General features: G+C 33.2%; 3 protein-coding genes across 3 annotated transcripts; 1 reads left to right on the top strand and 2 right to left on the bottom strand.

Moving 5' to 3' along the window:
• Positions 1-3,565: 3,565 nt before the first annotated feature.
• LOC138888007 (secreted RxLR effector protein 161-like) lies at positions 3,566-4,045 on the bottom strand. Its single transcript, XM_070169802.1, has one exon. The coding sequence runs from the start codon at positions 4,043-4,045 to the stop codon at positions 3,566-3,568; it is 480 nt and encodes a 159-aa protein (XP_070025903.1).
• Positions 4,046-8,891: 4,846 nt separating this feature from the next.
• LOC104219526 (uncharacterized) lies at positions 8,892-13,604 on the top strand. Its single transcript, XM_009770219.2, has 4 exons — positions 8,892-9,073; positions 10,753-11,000; positions 12,797-13,007; positions 13,291-13,604. The coding sequence occupies exons 1-4, from the start codon at positions 8,957-8,959 to the stop codon at positions 13,411-13,413; spliced, it is 699 nt and encodes a 232-aa protein (XP_009768521.2). The 5' UTR covers positions 8,892-8,956; the 3' UTR covers positions 13,414-13,604.
• A 406-nt stretch (positions 13,605-14,010) lies between these two features.
• Positions 14,011-20,359, bottom strand: LOC104219525 (peroxidase 66). The gene is made up of 3 exons (XM_009770218.2): positions 20,070-20,359; positions 19,778-19,966; positions 14,011-14,774 (listed from the first exon to the last, which is right to left on the bottom strand). Exons 1-3 carry the CDS (start codon positions 20,286-20,288, stop codon positions 14,211-14,213), a joined length of 972 nt encoding a protein of 323 aa, XP_009768520.1. The 5' UTR covers positions 20,289-20,359; the 3' UTR covers positions 14,011-14,210.
• Between the last annotated feature and the right edge of the window lie 5,367 nt (positions 20,360-25,726).

The raw sequence follows: 25,726 nt of genomic DNA on the forward strand, positions 1-25,726 counted from the left end.
CTCCTTTCCACATGCTCGAATATGCCCGTTTTTATGCACCCAAGAGATGGACCTGGTTCATGCCTGAGCTTCCTTTGTCAATCTTCAAAACTAACCTTCACTTGTGCCAATAAATTCCCCTTTTGATGATAACAAACGATGTGCTTTTTCATAAGCTTAGGCCCTGTTTCATCTTAACTCAACATCAACATAATATTAGAAACATTTTTTCTTTTTATCATTTATCATCAAGGACCAGGTTCATTAGGTTATAAACATCATTGTTCAAGGTATAAAGTACAACATTTTCCCCCTTTTGGCATCATCGAAAAGTTGCATAAAAAATGTGAGATAACCAGATTTTAAACTTACTCATGGCCACTAGGGCTATCCCAAATGCAATCATAGATTAATCATCATCGATCAAGCTAAGAATTTTAACCATAAAAGAAATATAAATAACAGTTAGAGCAAAAACCAATAGATTTCATTGATACTTGATATGATTCTTCCAGAAAGCATAAAAGGAAATAAAAATACTAAAAATATGAGCAGACAGAAAAACATCCCAATCTGGGTCACTGAAGGAACTATACTAGGCTATGAGGCTTAAGGCTTGGAAGAACTAGGGGCTTGGTTTTTGACTTGGAGAAGTTTCAGCATGCCTTGAAGAATTCCATCATTTTTCTCCTTTTCCCTCGCTAGTTTAGTTCTGAGAGCATCTCTCTCAGACTCTACCTCAGGTAACCATATCTTCAGCCTTGCTATCTCAACATCCTTTGCCCCACTCTCTTGCACCAAGGCTCTGGCCTTGCTATTGACTGGTGCCTTCTTGGATGAACCAGGTTCATCAGGAGTGGCAAGGACCTCATAATCACAAGCAATCAAAGTTTTCGCCCCAAAGTGATCTTTGCTTGTAGCCACCTCCCACTTCTTCAAAGGCACCTTAAAATGTGTAAACACAGCTGTGAGAATAAAGCTATTGGGAATGGCATGAGACTCGGTGCCATTTATAACCCTATCAAGAAGCTGGATTATAAATCCAGGCCAATTAATCTGCTTCCCACTATCCAGACACTCCATCAGTACCAAGTCCATGAAGTTTGCAATGTGCCTCCTTTCTTGCCTTGGCAGAACGCATTTGATGACAAATTCGAATAGCACCTTTTAAGGTGTCTTCATCACACTCTTGTACACAACCTTGGGCTGAGTTTCCTCCTTATGATCACTGAATCTTCTGGTGATTGAAAGGGCAGTAGGAAGATTTTCTAGGCTTGGCCACTTAAGCTTTTTGTAGTCATTGTACCCCTCAGCAAGTACACCTAGAATTTCACCCAACTCCTTCATATATTGAAAGAGATTTGCACCCCTTTCACCAAGCTGGTAACTCTTCCATCCTTCACTGCAACATTTGCCATAAACTCAACAATTTCATCCCTGGCCAACTTGCCATCCATCTGAAGGACCATGTCTTTCCAGCCTTGCACTTCTAATTTCTCTAACAGCAGCACTATCACTTCCTCCTCCAAATCCTTGAGGAGCCTACCCTTCAGAATAGTTCGTTTGCCAAACTTAGCCATTTTTGTCCTTTTCACTGTCTGATTCATTTGCCTATTCTCCACTCCATTCCTCTTCTTCAGCAATTTTTACTTGTTTGGTTTTCACGGCAAATTTGGTCCTTTTTGCCAGGGTGGATGGTTCAACATACTTCTTAGTGGAAGTCTTGGCTTTCTTGGGCTTTGAAGTTTGAACCTCCACTTTAGCAATCACATCTTCATCTTGATGGACCAGGTCCATCTCATCCACATCAACAGCCTCAACAGGCTCTCCCACCTTCTTCTTCCCTTTGTCTATCCTTTTCTTTTTGTCTTCTTCTAAGGCTCTCTGTAGCTCTTCCTCATTCTGCTTTAGCTGACTTCTTGTGGCTCTTCCTCTTGTGGAAGAAATTTCAATAGTGTCAAAAGGGGCAACCTTCCTTTTCTTATTAGCCCTAGCAGTGCCAGGGGTCTTAGCCTTGGAAGTTCTCTTCTTCTTGGGGTTGTAGCTGTCACTTACTTTCTTCAATAGGTCTGCGAAGGTTTCTTCAACTGATGAACTAGGTTCATCTACTTTTTGTCCAATGTTAACCAGCCCTTCAGCGGCTTCGCCAGACCCACTTCCCCCTATTTTCTTGACACTTTCCTCCACTTTATCTGATTATGCTCCACAAATAGCCATTATAGTTTTATCAGAAGTGGGTGAAGAATTAATCACTCTCTTCCCCATTCCCCTTTCTTCACTTAGAACACCCTCACTCTCGTTTTCTTTTTATTTTTTATTTTTACCACCTCTCTTTCTGGACTCAAAAGTTTCTACATCCACCACAGATACAACCAAAATAAACCTATTCTCCAGATCTTCAGCCAAATCAGAAATGACCTTAATAGTAGTATTTGGGCCAGAAGTTACCCGTTCAGTATCAGAATACCCAGTTTCTTCCCCCTCAATAGCAGACTTGAATGATTCCTCAGAATTCTGGGGTTCTTGGGCTTGGCTAGCTTTCAATTGTGCATCTAATTTCTTTGATAATTCCCTCTCAGTCACTTTCTTGTGAGTAAGCATCTTTACTCTTCTTTTCTTAGGATGAGGAGTGGTTGAAGATGAGAAGCATGATGGGGGAGTACCAGAGGGGTTAGTTATTGTGTGCTTGGTTCTTGGAAGAAAGAAGAAAGGTAGATTGAAATTTGGAAGATGATAGAAGATGTAAATTGTTTTTGACGGTTTGAGAATTTTGAAGAGAGGGAAGAGATGATGATGATCAATTTAAAGAGAATGGGTAATTAATGGGTAACGACAAGCTCATCAGTCTTTTAGAAGTCTAATCAAACTGAAAGACAATTTTGAATAGACGGTAGAGTCATCCCTAGAATCTAGGTGATTTAATTTGGTTAGGATTCTTTTGAACGGAATTGGTTCAAATTAATTGGATAAGGTTAAGAGAAAATTAGACTTAGGTAGGACTCTGCTTAGTATTCAAATATTATTATTTCAAATTATACAGAGTGTAGAAAATATACTATGTTATCTTAATGAACTAGGTTCTTTACTGATAATTCTCTTGTGTAAGTTTAGATTTGCCAAAATAGAGAAAATATCATTAGAGATTAATGAGTCATTTTAATACATGACACAAGAGTATACTATTGAAAGTATGAGACTGAGCAAAAATTAGTCTAATTATATACACATTTTACAGATTTTCTAACCAATTTTTTTTTTTTCATTTTTTCATTATTCAAATTTTTTTCATTTTTTTCGTTAACCTTGAACTGGACCTTTTAGGTCATCTTAATCATCCCTAATTCCAAATTTTTCCTCTCAAAGTGATCTCTACTTAAGGCTTTTGTGAAGATATCAGCAATTTGCTTGTCATAGCACAAAACTCCACAGTGATTAGGCCTTTCTCATAGTTGTCCCTCAAAAAATAGTGCCTAACATCTATGTGCTTAGTTCTTTTATGATGAACCGGGTTCTTGGTCATACTAATGGCACTAGTGTTATCACAAAATATGGGAATGCAACCAACATCAATTTCAAAGTCTAATAATTACTGTTTGATCCACAACAATTGAGCACAACATGAAGCAGCAGCAATATACTCAGCTTCAGCATTAGATAAAGCCACTGAATTTTGCTTTTTGGTAGCCCATGACACAAGACATGAACTAAGAAAGTGTGCCATACCTAAGGTGTTCTTCCTATCCACAAGGAAACTTGCATAATCAGCGTCAGCATATCCCACTAGGTTAAAATTACTACCTTTTGGATACCAAAGACAAAGGTCAGTGGTGCATTTCAAGTATCTCAATATTCTCTTGACAACAGTCAAGTGGGCCTCATTTGGATTTGCCTGAAATCGAGCACAAAGACCTACATTGAAAACAATGTCAGATCTGCTAGCAGTGAGATATAAAAGAGAACCAATTATTCCCTTATACAACTTCTGATCAATATATGAACCAGGTTCATCTATATCCAATTTTGTGGCTGTTGCTATAGGAGTATCGATTTCTTTTGATTCTTCCATTTTAAACCTTTTGAGCAACTCTTTCTCATATTTCTACTGATGGATCATAGTTCCATTTGAGTTTTATTTAATTTGTAAGCCTAAAAAGAAATTAAGCTCACCCATCATACTCATTTCAAATTCCCTCCCCATTAGTTTAGCAAATTCCTTACTTAGTTTATCAGTAGTTGCTCCAAAGATTATATCATCAACGTATATCTGCACTACTAGAATGTCTTTACCTTTTTCTTTAAATAATAAAGTGTTATCAATTTTACCTCTCTTGTAGTCATGCTCAAGCACGAATTTTGATAATATTTCATACCATGCTCTAGGAGTCTGCTTGAGCCCATAGAGTATCATGTCAAGTTTGTACCAGGACACTCCTTGCTTTCAAACCCCGGAGGTTGCTTGACAAACACTTCTTCCTTTACATAGCCATTGAGGACGACACTCTTAACGTCCATCTAGTGAAGAGTGAATTCCATGTAAGCAACAAAGACTATGAGGAGTCTTATTGCTTTCAACCTTGCAACTGGAGCAAAAAGCCTCATCATAGTCTATGCCTTCCTCTTGGTTATATCTTTGAACCACCAATCTTGCCTTGTTCCTTGTAGTTGTTCCATTTTCACCAAGTTTGTTTCTGAAGAACCATTTTATGCCAGTTACTGATCTGTCCTTGGGTCTTGGTACCGGATGCCAAACTAGACTCCTTTCAATCTAGTTGAGTTCATCTTGCATTGCATTTACCCAGTCTGCATCCTGCAAAGCCTCAACAACATTTTTTAGGTTCAATAAGAGATAAAAAGGCATCAAAAGCACAAAGATTCTTTAATAAAGATCTGGTTTTAATTCCAGAGGTTGGATCAGTAATTATGTTCACAATGGGATGAGAACTTTGGTACTTGTAAGGTTTCACAACCAACTGGTTTCCTCTTGATGTTTCTCCAATGTTTTATTGCTGAGAAACAGGTTCATGGACATGTTCCATCGAGGTATGGGATTCAGTTCCTCTTTGTTCAGTTCCCCCTATCATGTATCCCTGAATAGAAGAACCTATTCCATCACCTGTTCCTTCTTCTGGTGCAGCTTCAGCCTGGGTTGTGATTTCATTTAAATTTCTTACCAGCCCAATTGCTTCATCATCATGTTCCTGTATCTCAGAAAGAATGTTAGTTTCATCAGAAACCACATGCACATTTTATCTACGCACATAGTTCTTTTGTTGTATACCTTATAAGCTTTACTATGTGAAAAATATTCCAAGAATACTCCCTCATCGCTTATGGGATCAAACTTACCTAGGGAATCTTTACCATTGTTGTGCACAAAGCACTTGCATCCAAATGCCCTAAGATGAGATATATTTGGTTTTCTCCCTTTAAGTAACTCATAGGGAGTCTTCTCTACAAGAGGTCTAGTCATGCACTTATTGATGATGTAGCATGCAATATTTACAGCTTCTGCCCAGAAGCTATGAGACAGTTTACTAGAAAGAAACATAGTACTAGCCATATCTTCAAGTGTCCTATTCTTTCTTTCAACTACTCTATTTTGTTGTGGAGTCCTAGGAGCCGAAAAATATGATATGTCATGCACATCACAAAATTCAGCAAACTTAGCATTTTCAAATTCAATTCCAAGATTAAAAAATACCGAATCGTACCGAATAAATTACATGGAAAAAATATAATTATATATTAAGTTTAAAATAAAAAAGCATTAAACTTTTCCTTGGGACTTGAAATTATGAAAACGGTTACAAGGCAACAAGTAATTAAACTCAAAATCCTAATTCCCAAACATATTATACTTCTCCTATTGAGACTAAACTATTTCCAACATATTCACTAGCAAGACGCACGGTATTCTAGCAATTATGAGTAGCAAACTATAATGTATTGAATATGTTTCCTTTCGTATGATTTAGATTTATACTTTCGAATATTTAATCTTCTATAGACTTTATTCTTGAGTACCAACTCTTGCCATCTTTCATGTTTTCTTAATTTATCACCCTTTAAATAGTAAAAATGTCTGGAGAGTTTTGCTAAGTCCTATAAAAATACATATGTTATTGTATTCTGCTTCTATTAATGACTTTTAAAAAAATACCGAAAAGTAACCAAACAGTATTGATACCGAAAAAAAATCGACATGATTAGTACGGTTTTTAAAAGTCTAATTTTGATTATACATGATAAAATAACCGAAAAATTGATATTATATAAATTTTATAAAATAACCGGCCAAATCGAATCATTAACAGAGATAACGCAATGGAAAGGTAATACTTACTGGCGTATATGTGTAGATAACTCTACACGCATATTTGTGTATCATTTTGACCAGCTTAATATAGGTAAACCGTGGAGATCTAACAGTGACGCTAACAAATTTTAGATAGTTTAGTAATGTCATACACAAATATTATGGGGCAAGTTACATATTTAGCCAATTAGCCAAATAATTATATTTAGTAGCCAAATATATACTTATTATATAAAAATATATATTTTTTATATGTATATATTAATATATAAAAAATATACATTTACTGCCTATTAATTTTAGAGCGATTATATTGTGTAGTTTTCCGTTGTTTATACAGAGAGTCCCAGCTCAATAGAAGTGTCTATCATGACCCAATAAATGTTTGAACCCACAAAAATGGGAAACTTACACAAATGTCCTAAATAAATCTCAACTTACCAACCTCTAACCATTAATCATAGACTTACCAAAAGGCGAAATGACTTCCTGGCCACTTAAACTTGTCGGGTTTTTTAAAGCCGATACACAAACTTTGGGTTTTCTCATTTGAACACTCGAACTCGTTTTTTCCGTAACTAATAAATACATCTGACCCTTGAGCCTATGCGCGTGTATTACACATAGACAGACGTGTCCATCCAGTCAGCAATTGACCAATCCAAAACTAAGACCCCACCCAACTAATGACATCTGTAATTTTTAAATAAAAATTGTCACCTATATTTATATTTTAAAAATAAAAATAAATACAATAAAAAAGAAAACACTTAAACCCTTCCAGCTTCCTCTTCCATTTCCCCGTTCTTTCCCATCTCCCCCCTCCCCCCACACACCTGCAACTCTTTTTTCTACTTCCATATCAGCACTCCCTTCCTAGGTTCTTCTTCGTCTTCTCCTCTCTCTATTTTTTTCTAGCTAAGTAGATTGCCGGAGAAATTTTCTGATCAGAACTACCGCAGAATTTGTTTTCTTTAAAGTTGTGACAATTAATTTGTTGTAATGGCCAATTGGCGTGACCTCCTCAACAGCAAGAATCGATTGGCATTGCTCTTAGGTGATTTGGACCACTGGAATGCCATCTCCGACCAACTGGAGCCGCCAGAGAGTTGCAGCGAAATGAACAAGGCAAATGCCATCTCCGACCCAGAACTGAACAAGGCGAAATGATTATTTTGAGTTACTGGTGCTTAATTAGCAACAACTCACGAAAAAACAAGGCGAAATGATTATTTTGAGTTAGCAGTGAGCCCGCAAAGACCGCTGAGAAATTGCTATTGGCGGCCAGACACATTCGACATCTTATTGAACAGTTCAAAACTGTGGTGGATGTGATGGTTGGTACAATTAAAGGTTTGCAGGTTAAATTGTAAGAAAGCAATAATACTTGTGTGAAAGTCCTGGAAGAAAAGGAGATTCACCAAGAGAGGATCTCCCAACTGGAGACTGATCTAGAAGCGTCAAATGATCTTTGCAATGAGATGAAGCTTAAGTTAGAGGATTATCAGGCAAAAGAGGATAATATCAGGGAGAAAGAAGCTGGAGTTTTGTCTCTTAATTCTAAAAATGGAGGAAGGGGGTATTTTAGAAGGAATGAATAAGAACACAATTAAACATAACCCATTTTGTACTGTTGGGCGTTGGGAAGGGGGTTTTCACGCTCCAATGCGTCGTGTTCCTCACGCGGGCTACTGATTAGGACCGACTAACGCCACATAGGCATGGTCAATGGTCAAATGTATTTATTAGTTACGGAAAAACTGAGTTCAAGTGTTCAAATGGGAAAACTCAAAGTTTGTGTATCGGCTTTAAAAAATCCGACAAGTTTAAGTGGCCAGGAAGCCATTTCGCCCTTACCAAAACTAGCCAACGAAAATTGAAAAACCAAATAATAGGGTTCTTTCTCTCAAAGAATCACATGCAAAAATCACCTTCCATATTTTTAAGTGTGATTAGCAACACTATATACAAGTCGGAAAGGAAATTTTATGGATGAAGTAACAAATAAAGTGATGAAATACAAAAACTATATACAATATTCCAAAAATCTAAACAAAAAAGGAACTTTTTCAATTAGTATAGTTGAAATTCATTGAAAATATATAGATAAGTCAATATTCAAAATTTGAGAAAAATTGGAAGTGATTTGGACTGGTTTTGTATCAAAATTCATAATTAAATCGAGTTCAAAAAAGTCTTCTGCGACACATGTATCAAACATGTATCACACATGTATCTCACACACATGTATACATAAATATACATGTGATACACAATAGATACAAATATGATGCATATGTGATACATAAATGATACACAGTGTAATACACATATCATTTTTCTCATGTTCATTTTTTACCGAATTTTCAATTCAAACCACCTCAAAACTTCACCAAATCATCCCAAAACTGAGATTCAAGCTCCTTAAATTGTGCCAATCTATTCTAATAATACCCACTCAAAACAAAGTAAAAATTTGATATTTTTTTGCTACAAATAGCTAATTGGCTAATTTGACTAATATTAGTAATATTCTATCAATTGGCCAATTTTGTAATGAATTACCATGTCATAGTTGATCGTTTACCCACAAAAATATCATATTTCACAGGTCACACATATAGAGGCAGGGAAAAGAGAAAAAGTTGAACGAAGAGAAAAATGGCAGAAAGGAGGAATAAGGATGGCAAGAAAAAGGAAAAGGGAACAGGGTGGCCATCAATCAAACTCAAGTTTAATCTTCACCTCAATCGCCTCAAAGATAACGATCTTATTACTGTATGAATTCTTCCCCTCTTTCCGCTTTTGCACAAAAAATTGTTCTTCGTTTACCCCCCCCCCCCCCCTCCCGAAAAAAAAAGTGTTCATGAGCCTCATAATTGTCTTTCAAAATAGATATGAGGAAGTAGATAGGTTATCAATTCAAATAGCTTTGGTGATCCTGTTTTAAATGAGCTAATTCTTGGTTCAGCTTTTAATGAAAATATCAAACTTAAACATTATTTTAAAGAATGAAATCAAAGTTGAGCAAATCTGGAAACTCGTTGTTTTTACAAATTTACAATTGAAACATTTAAGTGTATAACTTGAGATTTTGCTGCCTTAGTACATGCATTTGTTTGACACTTTGTTTTATTGATGTTGAAGTGTGAGTCCAGTTCATCTAAAATCCTAAGATATTAGAGAGATGCACACCTTTATTTACTTAATTATGGATTAAACACGCCTCTCATTTGCGGGGCTTGTTCTTCTTCATGGGCCAAGCATAGTAGAAATTCTTTTTGATAACGAGTGATGGTGAGACTCGAAACCAGAACCTTTGTCTGGACCATGTTGAAGTGTGTCATCATCTAATCTAAAAGTTTAAGTTGTAGAGAATGCATACTTTTTCTTACAAGAATAATGCATACTTTTATTAACTTAATTATTAGATTTTTGAAAAGGTAACATGTAAATAAATGAAAATACAAAATTTATTTATTTAGTTATGTCTTCAACAATTGACAAAGAGTAATTTGAGCATCATGCTTTTGCTCCTTTTGTTGAATTAGCAATTAGAAGTGGATGTTTCCTCAGTAAATCACTTGTTATTTCAAGACAATGGAAGTTTTTGTGGTGCAAATATTATGAGTAAAGCTTAAATCAAGTGCAATTTATTATTACATGTTCACATTAAAGATTGGTTCATTCTTCCGATAAATGTTGTTGGTTTTGCTATACTGATGATGAGTTTCTACCAATCCTTTGTTGAAACAAGGATGTTCATGGTAAGGTGAAAGAAATAAAGAGTAAGATTGCTTATCTACAGAAATTGGTATAGATTATAGAATGTTATAAGTGAATCTAAAAGGTCTCTTAAATTGTTGAGAGATATTGGTGTGCTTCACTTGTAAGACTTCAGTTGAAATTGAAGATTCCATATTTGCTAGACATCCAAATAAGAAATCTTATCAAATAAATTGAGATGGAGGGAGCGTTTTTCTGGTGAAGAATCCCCCCTCCTTGTTCTTCTCTACTCTAAGAAATTCAATTTTGATAGGTCACCATATCCACAACAACAACTACGCCTCAATTCCAAACAAGTTGATGGTTGGCTCTGTGAATCCTCACTGACCACGTTACTCCATTTAAATCATCTCATGCCAAGTTTCACCATGTTCAATCAAAATGAAAACATAAAAACACATCCCTTATGAGATTCAATTACGACTTCTTCTTGATGTGATTATTAAAACAGAGAAACTGAATAATATCATGGATTTAGTCATGGATAAAATCATCCAACTCGCCTATTAGGCAACAATCAAACTGGACCTTTTTTGCTATCACATTAGGAAATAAGAATTGCTATCTTTGCTTGAAGTCATGATGTTTTGTCAAGTTCTTAGCTTGGTGTTTAAGTGCTATTCTTGACTTATCTGCTTCTAATACTTCCTTTATTTGCTTAAGGTATTCAGGTTCAGAATTTCTTTACTCCAGCTGAATCAAAGGCTTTTGTCAAAGCTGCTGAGTCACTTGGGTTTGTACACCAAGGAAGCCTTGGTCCTGCATACGGCGAAGCTTATAGAGACAATGATCGTGTATCCATGCATGATCCTGATCTCGCAGATGCAATATGGAGATCTGGACTGAACAGATTATTTTCGGACTTAAAAATTCGAGGCAGAGTTGCTATTGGGTTGAACCCTAATATTAGATTTTACAGGTTTGGTGTCTTTTCGTCATAAAACTGCTCTATTATTATGGCATACTATGTCAATTACCGACTTAGATACAACAATCTGTGATCTTTTGCCATGCTGAGTAGTAAAACATGTTTAATTTAATAAAAAAAATTGGCATATTTAAGCTTTATTAAGGTTGATAAACAGTGACGAGATTGAATAGGTTATAATCGACCATGTAGACGAGAGAATGGATCTACAACCTACAAGACAGCAGAATAATCCAATTGAGGGCTGATTTTTCAGGGTTTTCTGGGTAAGGTGCTGATAGTTACTTGCTTTGAAGGGTTGTGAGGTAGTCAACAAATAGGTGATTATTTAAAGCTTACAGAAGCAAAGAAGTAAATAGTAAGCACTCTTGATTCCAAAACAGTTTTTGAACTCACAAGTTACAACCAATTTTATCTTTTCAAACAAGCAGTACAGTAAATCTATGCTAGATAGGAATAAAATGAAGGAACAAACCTTGTGGTATATATACTCTACTGTGCCAGAAAAAAATCTTAGGATACCACAAAATACAACTTAAGGTTTCTCTTCCTCCCCCCGCCCGTAACAGAAAGTTGGCGTCGCCGCTACTAAAAAAAAAAAATGAGGAAAACGTTGGGCAGCTGAAATGAAATACATGGCATTTGAGAGTGGATATTGGAAAATAGAAGAAAATAATAAGGAAAACGGAAGAAAGAGAAGAGGGATGGTAAAATTAACAATAGGAAGTTGCTTTGGGGGGGGGGGGGGGGGCTATTGGGGCATAATGGAAGAAAGAAAAAAAATAGGAAGAGGTTGGTGTGCTGATGTTGTGCCAGTGAGGAAGAAAAGGACTTTATGGCACTTCTCCCTTTATCTTAGCTATTGAATTATATACTTTAGTTCTCTATTGCTTAATGATGTCTTAACATAGTGCAATAAGTTTCATATTCTTTTGTATACTATAGGTTTGACTTGTTTGATAATATCCTTAGAAAATTTCATGTTTATTACTATAAGTTTTCATGTTAGAGATAGATTGCCCACGTCTAGTTTAAATTGTACGAGCAGCAATCTGAATTGTTTGATTAATATGTTGTATTGCAATTAATTATAATTCTTGGCTATGACATTATTAAACTATCTAAAACTATACAAGTAAACATAATATAGATTGGAATTTTTTTTAGTGTTACTCTTCTCAAATTGAAAAAGAAAAGGTGCTGTACTTTGGAAGGATGGTATATTGAATTGTCACCTGAGTTTAGGAGAGGGACAACAGCTGCAATAGTGATGTTTTGTTTGTGGGTAAGTCATGATCTTCAAATCCAAGACGGCTCTTTGTCTTTTTCCATTGTTCAGGGAGGTAGAGGGCTAAGTTGTTCCTTGAATAACCTAGATGTAACTAATTATAAACTTGCATCATGTTAGCTGACTCAGATCCCTGAATTATAATATAGACTGGAGTTTTGTACCTGTACTTATTCTGCAGCCCCTTGGTGCTATTTTATTGGATTGTAATACCTTACTTCAAAAAAGAACCTTGTAAACTGAAAATAGAACATATAACTAAATAAAAACTACTAAAACATGCTTCAAAGCTTTGCCCATGTAAAATGATAAATCCTATTATATCCAGTTCAAAACAAAAAGAAGAAGAAGAAGAAGAAGATAAATCCTCTTGTATATCCCTCTAATGTAATGGCCTTTGCAACCATTGTGTTTCTCATTTCCTTTTTCCAGAATACATGTTAAGATGGACAATATAACAAATGTTTGATCCTCTTCAATAACTGTTGTTGCTCGCCAGGTACAAGGCTGGCCAGAGATTTGGACGGCATATTGATGAAAGTGTTGACATTGGAGAAGGGAAGCGCACACACTACACTTTGTTAATATATTTAAGCGGTGGTTCCAAATCTAAAACCAAAGATGATAAAGAATCTCAGGATTCTTTGTCTGAGACCCTTGTTGGAGGGGAGACTGTCTTTTATGGTCCAAGAAATGCTTTGGTTGCTGAGGTACCATTCCTTCCCTTTTCAGCAATGCGCCAACTCCCACTCTCTCTTTAATGTTCTCATTCCCGATTCCCCTTCACACATATATGTATGTAATACTTATATCGGGATTGTTATCACATTCTGTTCATATTTCAATTCCTCCATATTAGATAAGCAATCAATCATGATTTTCTCATGCTACTTATACTATTATATTGCATAGTCTGGCATCAACTAAAGGACAATGACATGATTTTCTTGAATAAGTTATCTGATTTTGTTATGCTATTTATACTCTATACAGGTACCTCCAACTGAAGGAATGGCTCTTGTTCACATTCATGGGGATAAATGTATGTTGCATGAAGCTCGGAATGTCACTAAGGGTATCAAATATGTTTTACGATCTGATGTTGTATTTGCTTGAACAAATGCCAAAATGTTGACGAGTCATATACTTTATCTGCTTCTTCTCGAGTTTAATGTGTGGAAAATCTGTCTTTTTGTAATTCACCTTCTAACTGTAACTTCATTCTTAAGTGGAACCTCTGCTGTATTGCTGTATTCTGCAATAATATTGTGGATTGTGGCATAAGCCTATAAAGAATTTTAATGATACTTTTTGTATTACTGTGGGAAAAACACTTTGCTTAAATACTACGTACCTATCTTTCAAAAGGGGAAAAAAAGGAAACTTCAAACATGGCTCAGATACTGAATCTTTCGCGAGTATGCGCTGGTGAAAAGATTACTTTCTTAGTGTAATAATATTTAAAAGCAAAATTTAGGATGTATGGAATTTTTTACTTTTGTATTTTTATTTTTGGAGGTAGCTGAGTTGGTTGCTTCTTACTGGTCTGTTACTGTTAATTAGAGATTATAATTGATGTCTGTATTTTAATCTATTGAGATTCTTCAGGAGAAACTAGTATTTGTAGGTGGAATACCTTCATTTCTGGAGACTTCCACCCTACCCCTTCTCTACCTACGAACTAGTAGTAATATAATTCAATTTTGATGAGAGTTTTTGAAAAGAAGTTAGTTCATGTTTATTCAATACAACCAAAAGGAGAGATAATGAAGTTATTCTTCCTGTGCTACCTCTGCATTAAGCCTCACAATTGAGAGAATTATTAACCATGAAAAGCAAGCAAACAAACAAACAAACAAGGGTCCAAAAAACACTCATTTTCAAACACACACAACAAATGTAAGGCCGGTTTCTCAGTTAACAGCTCTGCAGTTGAGTCTAACTTCATCATTTTCTTGAACACCAACATTTCCAAGCTTGACCATTGAAGCCGCGAACTCCCAGAAGAAGGAAGATTGGTCATTGGCAAATGCTTTAACAATCCAACCAGTCCTATAGTCATTCAGCAAACTCTGGTCTGATGCAAAAACACCTTTGCCTGCAACAATTTGCTTGTAATAGTTGTTGTCGAACACTGATGAAGTTGTGTCCAACAACTGTCCTGCATTGCTATCTCTATTTGGTTTCGGGCAGTTCTTCTTTAGGCTCTCTGCAAACACTGCATTCAAGCTGGGATCAGTGTCATGCACTGAGCTGAAGTTACGAAGCCTGGCTTCAAAAGAAGAGCAGTGTGAAAATCCAAGTGTGTGTCCACCAGAGAGAGCAACCAAATCTTTCACTCCCAATCCCCTTTTGGCAAAGCTCTGAATCAGTTGGCTCGTGTTGAATGATGGAGCTGGTAAGTTAATTGTTTCATTTGCCCTTGATATTCTCCCATCTTTCCTTCCTATTAGTACGTTCCAATGTGGACCTCCAGACTACAAAATTGTCAAACGTGAAATAGTTATGAGCTTGGTTGGAAAAATGCACCATCAGTAATCTTGAATATAAGGCTGATACAGGCTATATATAACATATTAAAGTACATTGATCGTGTAAAAATATTTACATTGTCAGTATATATAAATTAACTCCTTTAGTTATACAGTCAAACCTCTCTATAACAACTTAATTTGTTCCGGATATTTTTGATTGTTATTAGTCTTAGGATAAGCGCTTTGCGTGTGTATCCTATGTCATAAATATATAATTTTTAAAAATTAGTTCACTATATTAAATAATTTATTTGAGTTATTGAACAAAATTAACGAAAAAAATCTAAGCTCCTAAAAATATAAATATTAATCTAATTTATCTAGTTCAATAAATAAAAAAGTTATGTCTCATATATACGTTATTGTAATTTCTTAGGACATATGTGCATGTCTTATGAAAATTACTATTAATTTTATTAGGTCTAATAAAAAAACAAATTAAAACTAAAACATAATCAATTTTGCTCTACTTTTTATTTTTATTTTTTTTCACCATCAATACTCTTCCTATAGAAATAAATTTATGTATCTTAAGACTTTTATCAATTTAATTTTTTTTACTTATATGATGATTTTAAAAAAGAATTAAATTGAATTATTTTGCTAATTACTCTCTCCTTTTTACTTTTTGAGAGTTAATTGAATAATCTTTGAAGCTAAATTGGATTGGATAAACTCGATATTTTAAAGTTGTAATTTAAAGATACAAAAACTATACAAGAAGCACTATAGGTTGCAATTCTTCTCGTGCCAATATGATGAAAAAAATATTTTAAAATTTTGGTAGTTTGAATCTCGAAAAATAAAAGATTTTATATAAATTGAATTGAAAGAGTAATTAATCCAAAGACTTAATTATTTGTTCTAACTATTAAAAGGAAATTATTTCATTTTTTCATTGGGGCTTCATACTTTTATAATAATATATAAAATATAGATTATTTTTTAACTCCTTCCCCACTCGAATAATTTTTTATTTTACTACTTTTTTTAATAATATTTGAAATATACATTCACTAATTTAAAAATATTAAATATAAACCTCTCACTTTTATTTAATAGTAATAATTTACGGAAGCTTTCCCTTAGAATTCGAAGTGCCCTATAAGCAAATGAACGAAAAGATACCTAATACTCCTAGGTAATATTCTATTTCCCCAAAACAATATTTTTTGAATGTCCTAAATATTGGGATTTTCTATGTAATTTAAATAAGGAAAGTTTTAATAACCAAAATTTTAGGTGATTTCAAAGTCATAAAATTTAGGAAAATAACTAAATTACGATTTTGTCTAATATAAAGTCTATTTTTAAAGGGTAAAAAAGGCGAACGACATTTCGCTAAGGGTCTTCGTGCTTTTAATATAATACTAGTCTCTATACTCGTGCGTTGCACGAATATTTTAAGTATCACATAGTTTGTACAAAAGATAATAAAATTCCAATCGCATATATATATTCTAATAGTATCATTTGTTAGAGCAATATAATGGAATTAATTAATGCATCTAATTAACTACCATTGTTAGTAAACTAATATGTCAATTCAAAGCGTAATGAGATATTTCTTTGTGATTTATATTAACCCAAATGATCTTTCGGGTCGACGGAAGAGTTGCCAACACCAACACCTTCCGCGGCTGATCATCGAAAACACATATATTTGATGTCAACTATCAACCTAAAATTGAGTCCCCCCCCCCCCCCCACAAAGTAATTAAATGATTAGACATGTTGTTCAAACTTTACTACAGAAAGTTCCATCAAATTTATGAATTCTTGTGCAAATTAATTAGAGTTATTGAGTGGATAATTTACCATTGTTTAACAATATTGTGTGAAATTAGTCTGAATTAGAGCTTTAGTTTAAGGAATGCAATGCCCAGCTAGTTTAATTCAAAATATTAAATACTATTAGACAGTCCTAATGCATTATGATTTTATTCAACGTAAAATTATCTCTGGGAAAAATAATTTAAATCGAATCCCAATAAATTTGAATTTCTTCTACATGATTTAGTTTTGATCGTGCGTTGTTAATATGATCCTTTAATCCTTCCTTTGATATACAATTATGTTAGCTTATAATTATTAATATAGTTATTTTATTAATAAAAAATTAAAAGTATTAATGTCCGAAACTTAAAAAAATGACCAAAACCAGATTTTTAAAACTATAAAATCGAACACAAAACCGTTAAAGTACATTGGATTTGTAAAAGAAAACACAATATAAAATGTACAAAAATTCTTCTGAATAACAATGCGTTGTTAATTTCAAGTACCAAACTCAAAATGCTTTAAGAAAACAAATTAATCGAAGCTTTATGTTTCACGTCTTGGAATTCAAAACAAAAACTAACAAACTTTCATCAATTTTGTAGAGTAATTATTTTAATTTTAATACTTTGAAAATATCTGACTATATACTATTGAGCTAACTTCCTTCAATTCTAGCGTATTTGTTCCCTGTTTAGCTAGATGAAAATTTAGAATATTTAATTTTAGTATTTACTTTTTCTTATTCCATTCATAATTCTATTTCTTCAACTGTTAAGTCCTTATTCTACTACAACTCTTCGTCCTAACGTGTTTTATTTCCGGTTGTGTCCTTCCCTTATAAGTTGTTGTCAAAATTAATATAAATAGTTAATGGTATAAAAGTCGATTAATATTTTAGGAATATTTTAGTCCGTTGACATTTAGCATGAAATATTCGTGCTTTTTATAATAACTAGTCTTAGAGTACGCGCTTTGCGAGTGTAATCTATATCTATAAATATATAATTTTTGTGAAATATAAGTAAATATAATTAGACAATAAAAATGATGAATGTTATGTTCTTTCAAGTTAGCTGGCTCAAAAAATAAAGAAATCATGTCCTGCAAAAGTTTACTTATGTCTTATTTTGATTTATGAGGACTTATGTGTGAATACCTTATGAAAATTATGTTATTTAGAGATTACAGAATGAAAAGGTTGGCCATATACTTCCTAAAAAATTGATAATGACAATGTTAAGTCTAAAAATTAACCAATGTTGAGTTAATATTTATAATAAACAATCTAATATAAAAAGGAACGTTTTTATCTATAAAACTTAGTGCAACAAAGAAAAATTACTAACTCATTTATAATATACTGTATCTTACTACTTTATCCTTATATTTTAAATTTGTATTTTTATCAATTTGACTCTTGATACTATAATATGATCGATTTACTCTAGTTTCGAATTTTTTAACTGGCAACGCTCTTCTTACAAAAAAAAATTATGTACCTTAATAGTTTTGTCAATTTGACAAATAATTTACTTATATGATAAATTTGAAAAAGAATTAAATGAAGACTAATTATTTGTTCTCAACATTAATAGAAAACTTTTAGCTTTTGTTAATTTAAATTCTTAATATTAGTTAGTCCCAGGTTTTAAATATTAAACCTATTTATTTTCAAATAGTAAAAAAATCCCACGGGATAATTCGCTAATCTAAATCAACAAAATTTTGTGTATCAAATTCTTCTTTATTATAATTATTTAACACAATAGTTTGTAAAACAGATATTGGAACACAAAAAGATCAAAAGTCGGAAACTTTTGAGCCTTTATTAGAACTCCTTTTAGGTTTGAGAGTTTTATTCTTTGTGATAAAAGTATAACCAATTAATTTTATATTCAATTCATTGTATAGTGCTATTCACTTAGTTATGTTTTTAAATTTTTCTTTTTTGCGCCTTCTTCCACGTTTCAATTGATTAAGAGATAAATCAATTCTCATAGAGGTTTGTATGGATATAAAACATCATCTGCCAAAGATTACTTGTATTGATCATGAATTTCCTTGTTTTATATATACCTAGTAATTGAGCATAAGAAATTTATCTTCTAAGAAATTTCTACTTATACCCATAGCGAAAATCATGCTATCCTTGGATTTTGGTACACCATGGGACAAAAAGATGGCAAATTACCAAATCAGTCGAATCGTATGTTATATATAAAAAATAAACTATATGTTAACGTGATATTTCTATATAATATATATTTATTTTGATTTTAAGGTCCTAATATATATAATTCAAATATGAAAAGTTTTCATAAATCTTTCTTAATTTTAAAATTTTAAATAGTTCGAATAAGAAGAGATTTAATATAGACAATTTAATTTAATTTGAAAGTCCCAAATATTAGAAAAATAATTAAATGATTATTCCTAAATATTAGGAAAATAATTAAATGACTATTCCTAAATATTAGGATAATAATTAAAAGACTATTTATCTAGTCTGAACTCTAATTTTAAAGGGTAAAAAATGCAAATGACATTTCGCTAAGGAGCTTCGTGCTTTTAATATAATACTAGTCTCTATGTTCGTGCTTTGCATGAATATGTCTTGCATTACAAATTATGAAACACGTAACATCCAGTTTTATAAAGTGATTATTATTAAAGAATATGAACAAAGTACAACAAGCAACTTTTAAAGTAGTAGTAGTAGTAGTAATAATAATAATAATAATAATAATGATAATAATAATAATAATATAGGTTAGATAGATGAGAATAATATATGGGTTTTCTGGTCCAGAAGAATATATATGTTTCAATTCAATAAAATAAGGAAAGGAAAAAGTTTATTAAATAAACGTAAATATATGCAAAATTTAGTTGAATTCGGCCTTTAATATTAGGCAAAGGTATTGAATATTACAATGTCATTCAGCGTGGATTTACTTCAGTATTAGAAAATCGACTTTGTAGACTTGGTAGGCTACGTTAATTATAATAATATAGATATAGATAACGAAGTGTTGTTGTAGAGAACATATATTATAACATAGTATTAATATAGGTTTTATAAAAAACTTGACTTTTATAGTGAATAACTAGCTGTTATAAAGAGGTCTGACCGTATATAATTGAGAGGATGATGGACTACCTACCATAGCCACGACGTCTCTAGCTGCAATGGCAACTATATCAGCACAAGAAACAGTTCTTGGGCAAGCCTTTTCGAGCTTAGTTTTGGCATCATCAATCACGTAGAAGGCTCTAAGAGAGATGTTAGGAGGACCATCTTTCTCTGCTTTGTTTCCTGGTGTTGAGTCCAACAAAACTGATGCATCACATCCCTGTAATCATTAACAAAACAGTTCGTGATAATATATTGACTTGCATTATGTGCAAACAAGACACAATATATGTAGAGAGAGAGAGAGGGTGAGAGAGTAGTACTCTAATGAAACAATCATGGAAGAACATCCTCAGAAGACGTGCTGGGACTTTAGGATCATAAGACGAAGCGTTGCGAACAACTTGATAGATAATATCTTCGGCTTGAGGACATGTTTGATCATAGTAATGAGCTTCAAGAGTTGCTTTAGACGGAGAGATTGTTAACAAAAGAAGAAATATGGTTGTAGAAAAGATTATGTGGAGAGACAAAGGAGCCATTGGACACTAAACTCGAAGAAGATTAAGCTGATGAGTTGTAGATGTTAAGGGTTTAATTACAATGATATGATATATAGTGCAACAGGATTGGGTATATATAGCTGGGAATGAGGCAATAAACAAACAGCAATTTTCGTGTTTGGTGCATGGAGATTTAATACTTTCAAGTCACTCAATAAAAGAGGGAAGCCTTAGGAAATTTGATGAAATTCCTCTTATGTTGTGCTTTGAGACTAAGCATTTCCAGAGATGCCTTTTATCTTGTACTATCAACAACATTACTAAAGACTTCTCGAACAGTATGTAGTTTTTAGTAGTACAAATTTCTTTTCTTTGAAAATATGTTAGTAGTACTTTTTTTTAGTGTCTTTTATTTCACGGTAGAAAAAAAGAAGATTAATTATTTTGTTCTTCTAAGTGTCACTTTCCCAATTCCCACCTCTACTTCGGCAGGCCCTAGCTATTTGTTTATGTTCATGTGTAGAGTTTAAGTTCTACTCAATGATGATAATATGCAGTCATGTTACTTTAAAGGTTAATATATGTTAAACTACACAAATTATGTGAAAAATTCTTGACACTTAAATATTTGTTAAAGATGTGAGTTGTAGAATTCATCCGACATATTTAATATGTGATTCATACATAATAACTACATGGGGAAGGTTATTGATGTGGCAATTCCACTCTTTGACTCATGCTCTACGATTACTAGTTGTTTAATCCTTTTTAGGAACAAAAGCTATTATTGATGTGTAAGAATTCAGACTATCTACAAGGTAATTACATGTTGCGTCTGGAGTCTTTAACCAAAAAGAATGAAATTTCAGTACAAATTCAAGGTCAAATGAGGGAATAAAGAGTTGAGACCACGCACCAACCAAGCAAACAACATTAGTTTTTAATGTTTTAGTCAAAAAATGGAAAGAGTAAGAATCACATTATTTTATAATCCCTTATCAGGGGGTTAATTCTTCATTTTTAAAATAAAATAAAATAAAGGGACTGTTAATATGTTTCTTTCGGGTTGGTATAAAACTATAAGGCAAATAGTTGGTAAGGCTAACTAGAGGTATACATTTGGACGTAAAAGAAACTGTACTTGAAAAAGTAATAGTACTTGTCGTGGATTCAAGGAAAAGGAAGCAAGAATGTAAACATATTCCTCCTTTATATGGATTAGTTTGGTACAATAAAAGATTTAACTATTTCAAGGTGTTGATATTTTAATAACTTCAAATTTAAATTCTATATACCGTTCTTTCTTTCGAACGAGAAACAAAGCAACAAAAAAGAAAAAGAAATAGCTAAAAATTAAATCAAGCGAGGAAATAATTTCTCAATGATAATATCTCACCCAAGTGGCGAAGAAATGCTAGAAAGGAATAAGTGCATGTCATTTAAAACAACTTTTGGCTAAAGGCCAAATTGACGCCATCATCTACCAAATTAGTCTCCCTATATATATGAGCAATAGAAACCACTCAGTTTCTAGCCAAGAAATGGCAAATGTGGTTGACAACTTCACCATTTCGATGAGACACAAACCCGGCAGATTGCAACACATGAACGACGTTCTAATTATCTAGGCAAGTTCTATATGCTTTACAAAATAAGTATATTAGATCATTTATTATAAAATAATTACAGGTAAATTTTCTTAATAAATTATTAATTAAGTAATCAGTAACCTAATAAAAGTAATAACTAAAAATGTTACAATACATTATACTACAATAATAACGTAAAAAATCTTTACAGTAACAGGGTATATAACTTAACTTCTGTTTTAATCAATTAAAGTATGAGATCGCCAGTGATCAGAGAACCAAGGAGCAGACCCCATTGCCCAAGGCATAAGCCAAGTTATATGGATTGGTTTCCAGTGTAAGATTATGGGGCATATGATAATCATACGGCAAAAACTGATTTATGTACAAATTTAATGTATTTTTTAATATAAATATATTATTTTAGCAAAAACTATTAAGTTCAACCGAACTCATATTTGAGCTTCTACCTCTTTCCATGCCTGTTAACTCATCTTATATCATGTTGCGGACTTGGAGTGCGCTCCAAGATTTTTTAATTGTGTTTGAATAGTTGTAATTTTGAAGGAAATACAATTCAAGTGAAAGTTAAAAATTTGTGGAGTGCAAATTGAAAATTTGAATACTTTTCACTTAAAAATACACCCTCAAAACTACAACTTCAACTTGTTTTTTCTTTTTAAAGTTTAAAATTTGTCCTCAATTTCACGAATAAACGTTAACTCACAGATAAAAACATTTTATTTGTAAGTGAAATCTACAAACAAACGACAACGAATTCATGTTCCTAAGTTACTAGGACCAAGAAGTGGGCAACAGCAACAAATTTACCCTCGGTTAGTATGGAACATTCAATAGACTTGTTTTTAATTTTATATCTTTTTTATAAGAGATTTTTTAATTTTATACATAAAAAATCTAATTAATATGTAAGAAATCTTTGAAGGTTTATTTTTTTTAATTCAAATTGTAAAGCGTTATGTCCAATCATTTCCTCCTAGGAGTAATAAGATTGTGTTTATGGATGGCGAGATAATAAGCAGTGACGAAGACAGAAATTTTGTTAAGGGTGTTCAAGATTTAATATACATATGTAAAAAATAATATTTGATAATATATATATATATATATATATATATATAACTGACCACCCTTCATTCTACGTGACTACACCACTAATAATAAGACGAACACTGAAATTTATTAGAACATGAAATTCAACATCCACACTTACCTCTTAAAAGTTTCTTCCATACTCTTGATTAGTGTCATCGAAATATATATATATATATATATATATATATATATATATATATATATATATATATATATATATATATAACTGACCACCCTTCATTCTACGTGACTACACCACTAATAATAAGACGAACACTGAAATTTATTAGAACATGAAATTCAACATCCACACTTGCCTCTTAAAAGTTTCTTCCATACTCTTGATTAGTGTCATCGAAATTACAGTAGATTTTTTAGTATTTAGTACCAATTAATATAGGGAAAGAACAATTGACCTCCATGCTATTCAGTTTTATAGTCCATATTTCAATTTACAATCAACTAACCCAAAAATAATAGGCTAAGATTTAACATCCAACTCCAATAGGTTCTAGAAATTACTATTTAATTTTTAAAAAAGATTGCTCAAGCTTTTAAGTTAGTTTTCGAATCACTAACTGTGACTCAAATATTAGTTCAACAAACCAAATCCATTTGGATAGTGAAAATTAAATTTTTAACAAGCTTAAACATGTGTGTTTAAATTTCGAATTTGATTTTGTGAGAAATTTGGAGTGGGTGTTATTTAGACTTATTAGAAATAGTATAAGGAGGTTGTATATAAAATTTGAAGTCATTTAATGGAGATTTGGACTGGTTTTGAACAAGAATTGCAACTGAAAATCGTGGAAGAAGTTCTTCTACAGACGCTTGTATAAAGGTGTATAAGATGTGTGTATACACTCATATATACTATTATACAAGATTATACATAATTATACATAATTATACAAAAAACTGACTTCATCTTCTTCCTTGCGTCTTTTCTAAAATTTAACTCAAATCTTGTTCAAATCTACTCCAAATCACTTCAAATTTAAATTTTGAACTCTTTTTGAAATTTTCAATCAATTGGAACAACACTCAATCCAAACAACTAACAAACTCAAAAAATCTTATTTTCGAAAGCAAAGCTTTGAATGGCCTTCAATGGTGGACTCACTACTAGAAATCCGGTAATTAGCGACTACAAAAACCGACCAATGTTGGTCGGTTTTGGAAAATTACCAACCAAAACGCGTCCAAACACGCTCGGTCGCTATTTTGATGGCCTTTTTAGTATACCGACCAAGGTTGGTCGCTAATTACCGACCAAGGTTGGTCGCTGTGAGCACGTGATTTTTGTTTTACGCGACAATCGCTCCAAAAGAAATAAAAATAATAATAAATGGTCCTATTGTACAATTTTTGAATTTTACATGGCACTTTGTTAATTATTTATGATATTTTTGCCCATTTTATCTTATTAAAACAAAATACAAAAAAATGATGTGTCATGCGTAATTGGAACCGTAATCCGATTGTTAAATAAGAAAACCATAAATAGGCATCTTTGTCCGTGATTTTTGTTTTGTTTGATTTTTACCTGCTTCAAATATTTTAATATGTGTGTGCAAATAATTGTATTAAGTGTCTATTTAATTTTAATTTGATTTACTTAGGTTTTGTTTTAAAATAAAAAATATATATATATATAATAATAAAATAATAATAATAAAAGAGAGTGTAGAATTGGGCTGAAATCAGTTTTGGGCCTACTTCATTTTAATTCGAGGCCCAACTCAAACCCAAAACCCCTGTGTAACCCAGTCCAGTCCAGCTGACACCAAGGACGTCCAAACGACGTCGTAGTGGTTGAGTCTGATCTGAGCCGTTGATCTCTGAATGATCAACGGCCAAGATCACTTCCCCATAACCCACTGATGACCCCGACCCGTTTCCACCCGGACCGACCTAAACCCTTTAAAGATGAAACGACACCGTCCCCCATCAGCCAAGAGATCCTGACCCTTCATCGCACCCCATCCAACGGTTAGGAATCAACCCCTCACTAACTATATAAACCCATAACCTTACCCTGCCCCCCCTATCCGAACCCCAGCCTTAGGTCACCTTCGTCCTCATCCCCTTCCCCTCCAAAACCCTAGCCGCCCCTGTATTCTTCACCATGAAAGCCGGCGGCATGGACGCCGGTGACCCCACCCTTAACACCATAGAACCCCCTTGCCATCCTGAACATGGATCTGTTAACCACTTAACTCGAATCCCTTCCCACCTTCTCGAATCTTCGTTTGAAGATTCGAGTCGGAACTTGACTTACACCGTTTAACCCCAGTTTCACACCAGACACTCCCCAGACCCCCCTCGTGACCAAACCATGCTTGGTTTGGTCCGAATCTGACCAGGGAAGCATGAATCCCAGATCTAATCTTTGGAACCTTAGGGTTCCTCGTCACTGGTCCGTATCTCGTTTAAACCAAGAGATTAAGGTCTAATGGACCTTAATCGAAGTGTTTCTCATCTGAGAAACACTTCGATTAAAGTCCGTTCAGCCTTAAGAAAGGTCTGTTCGAATCCAAGTTAAGGCTTTTGATTTTTCGGGATTTAAGGTGAGTTTTGCTTTCTTTTCTTTATTATGTTAGTCCATGTTTGTTTAAAAGGCTGTTCATGTTGTTGTGAAATTTGTGTTTCGAATTTTACCAACTGTGTCCTGTCCACCTTGCCTGAACCTCTGTTGTTTGATTGAGTCCTTCTTCTACTTGTTCTGATAATGTGTATGTATGTATTTGTTGTGCAATTAGTTGAATTTCA

Source organism: Nicotiana sylvestris, chromosome 3, assembly GCF_000393655.2.
Source record: "Nicotiana sylvestris chromosome 3, ASM39365v2, whole genome shotgun sequence".
In the NCBI taxonomy this organism is placed as follows: Eukaryota; Viridiplantae; Streptophyta; class Magnoliopsida; order Solanales; family Solanaceae; genus Nicotiana; species Nicotiana sylvestris.

Excerpts from the sequence above, each read along its gene's own strand:
- LOC138888007 (XM_070169802.1), bottom strand. The coding sequence starts at position 4,045 with ATGGAAGAATCAAAAGAAATCGATACTCCTATAGCAACAGCCACAAAA.
- LOC104219526 (XM_009770219.2), top strand. The coding sequence starts at position 8,957 with ATGGCAGAAAGGAGGAATAAGGATGGCAAGAAAAAGGAAAAGGGAACA. Across the intron at positions 9,074-10,752 it reads AAGATAACGATCTTATTACT|GTTCAGAATTTCTTTACTCC; the intron begins GTATGAATTCTT and ends TAAGGTATTCAG. Across the intron at positions 11,001-12,796 it reads CCTAATATTAGATTTTACAG|GTACAAGGCTGGCCAGAGAT; the intron begins GTTTGGTGTCTT and ends GTTGCTCGCCAG.
- LOC104219525 (XM_009770218.2), bottom strand. The coding sequence starts at position 20,288 with ATGGCTCCTTTGTCTCTCCACATAATCTTTTCTACAACCATATTTCTT. Across the intron at positions 19,967-20,069 it reads TCCATGATTGTTTCATTAGA|GGATGTGATGCATCAGTTTT; the intron begins GTACTACTCTCT and ends TAATGATTACAG. Across the intron at positions 14,775-19,777 it reads CTAGAGACGTCGTGGCTATG|TCTGGAGGTCCACATTGGAA; the intron begins GTAGGTAGTCCA and ends ACAATTTTGTAG.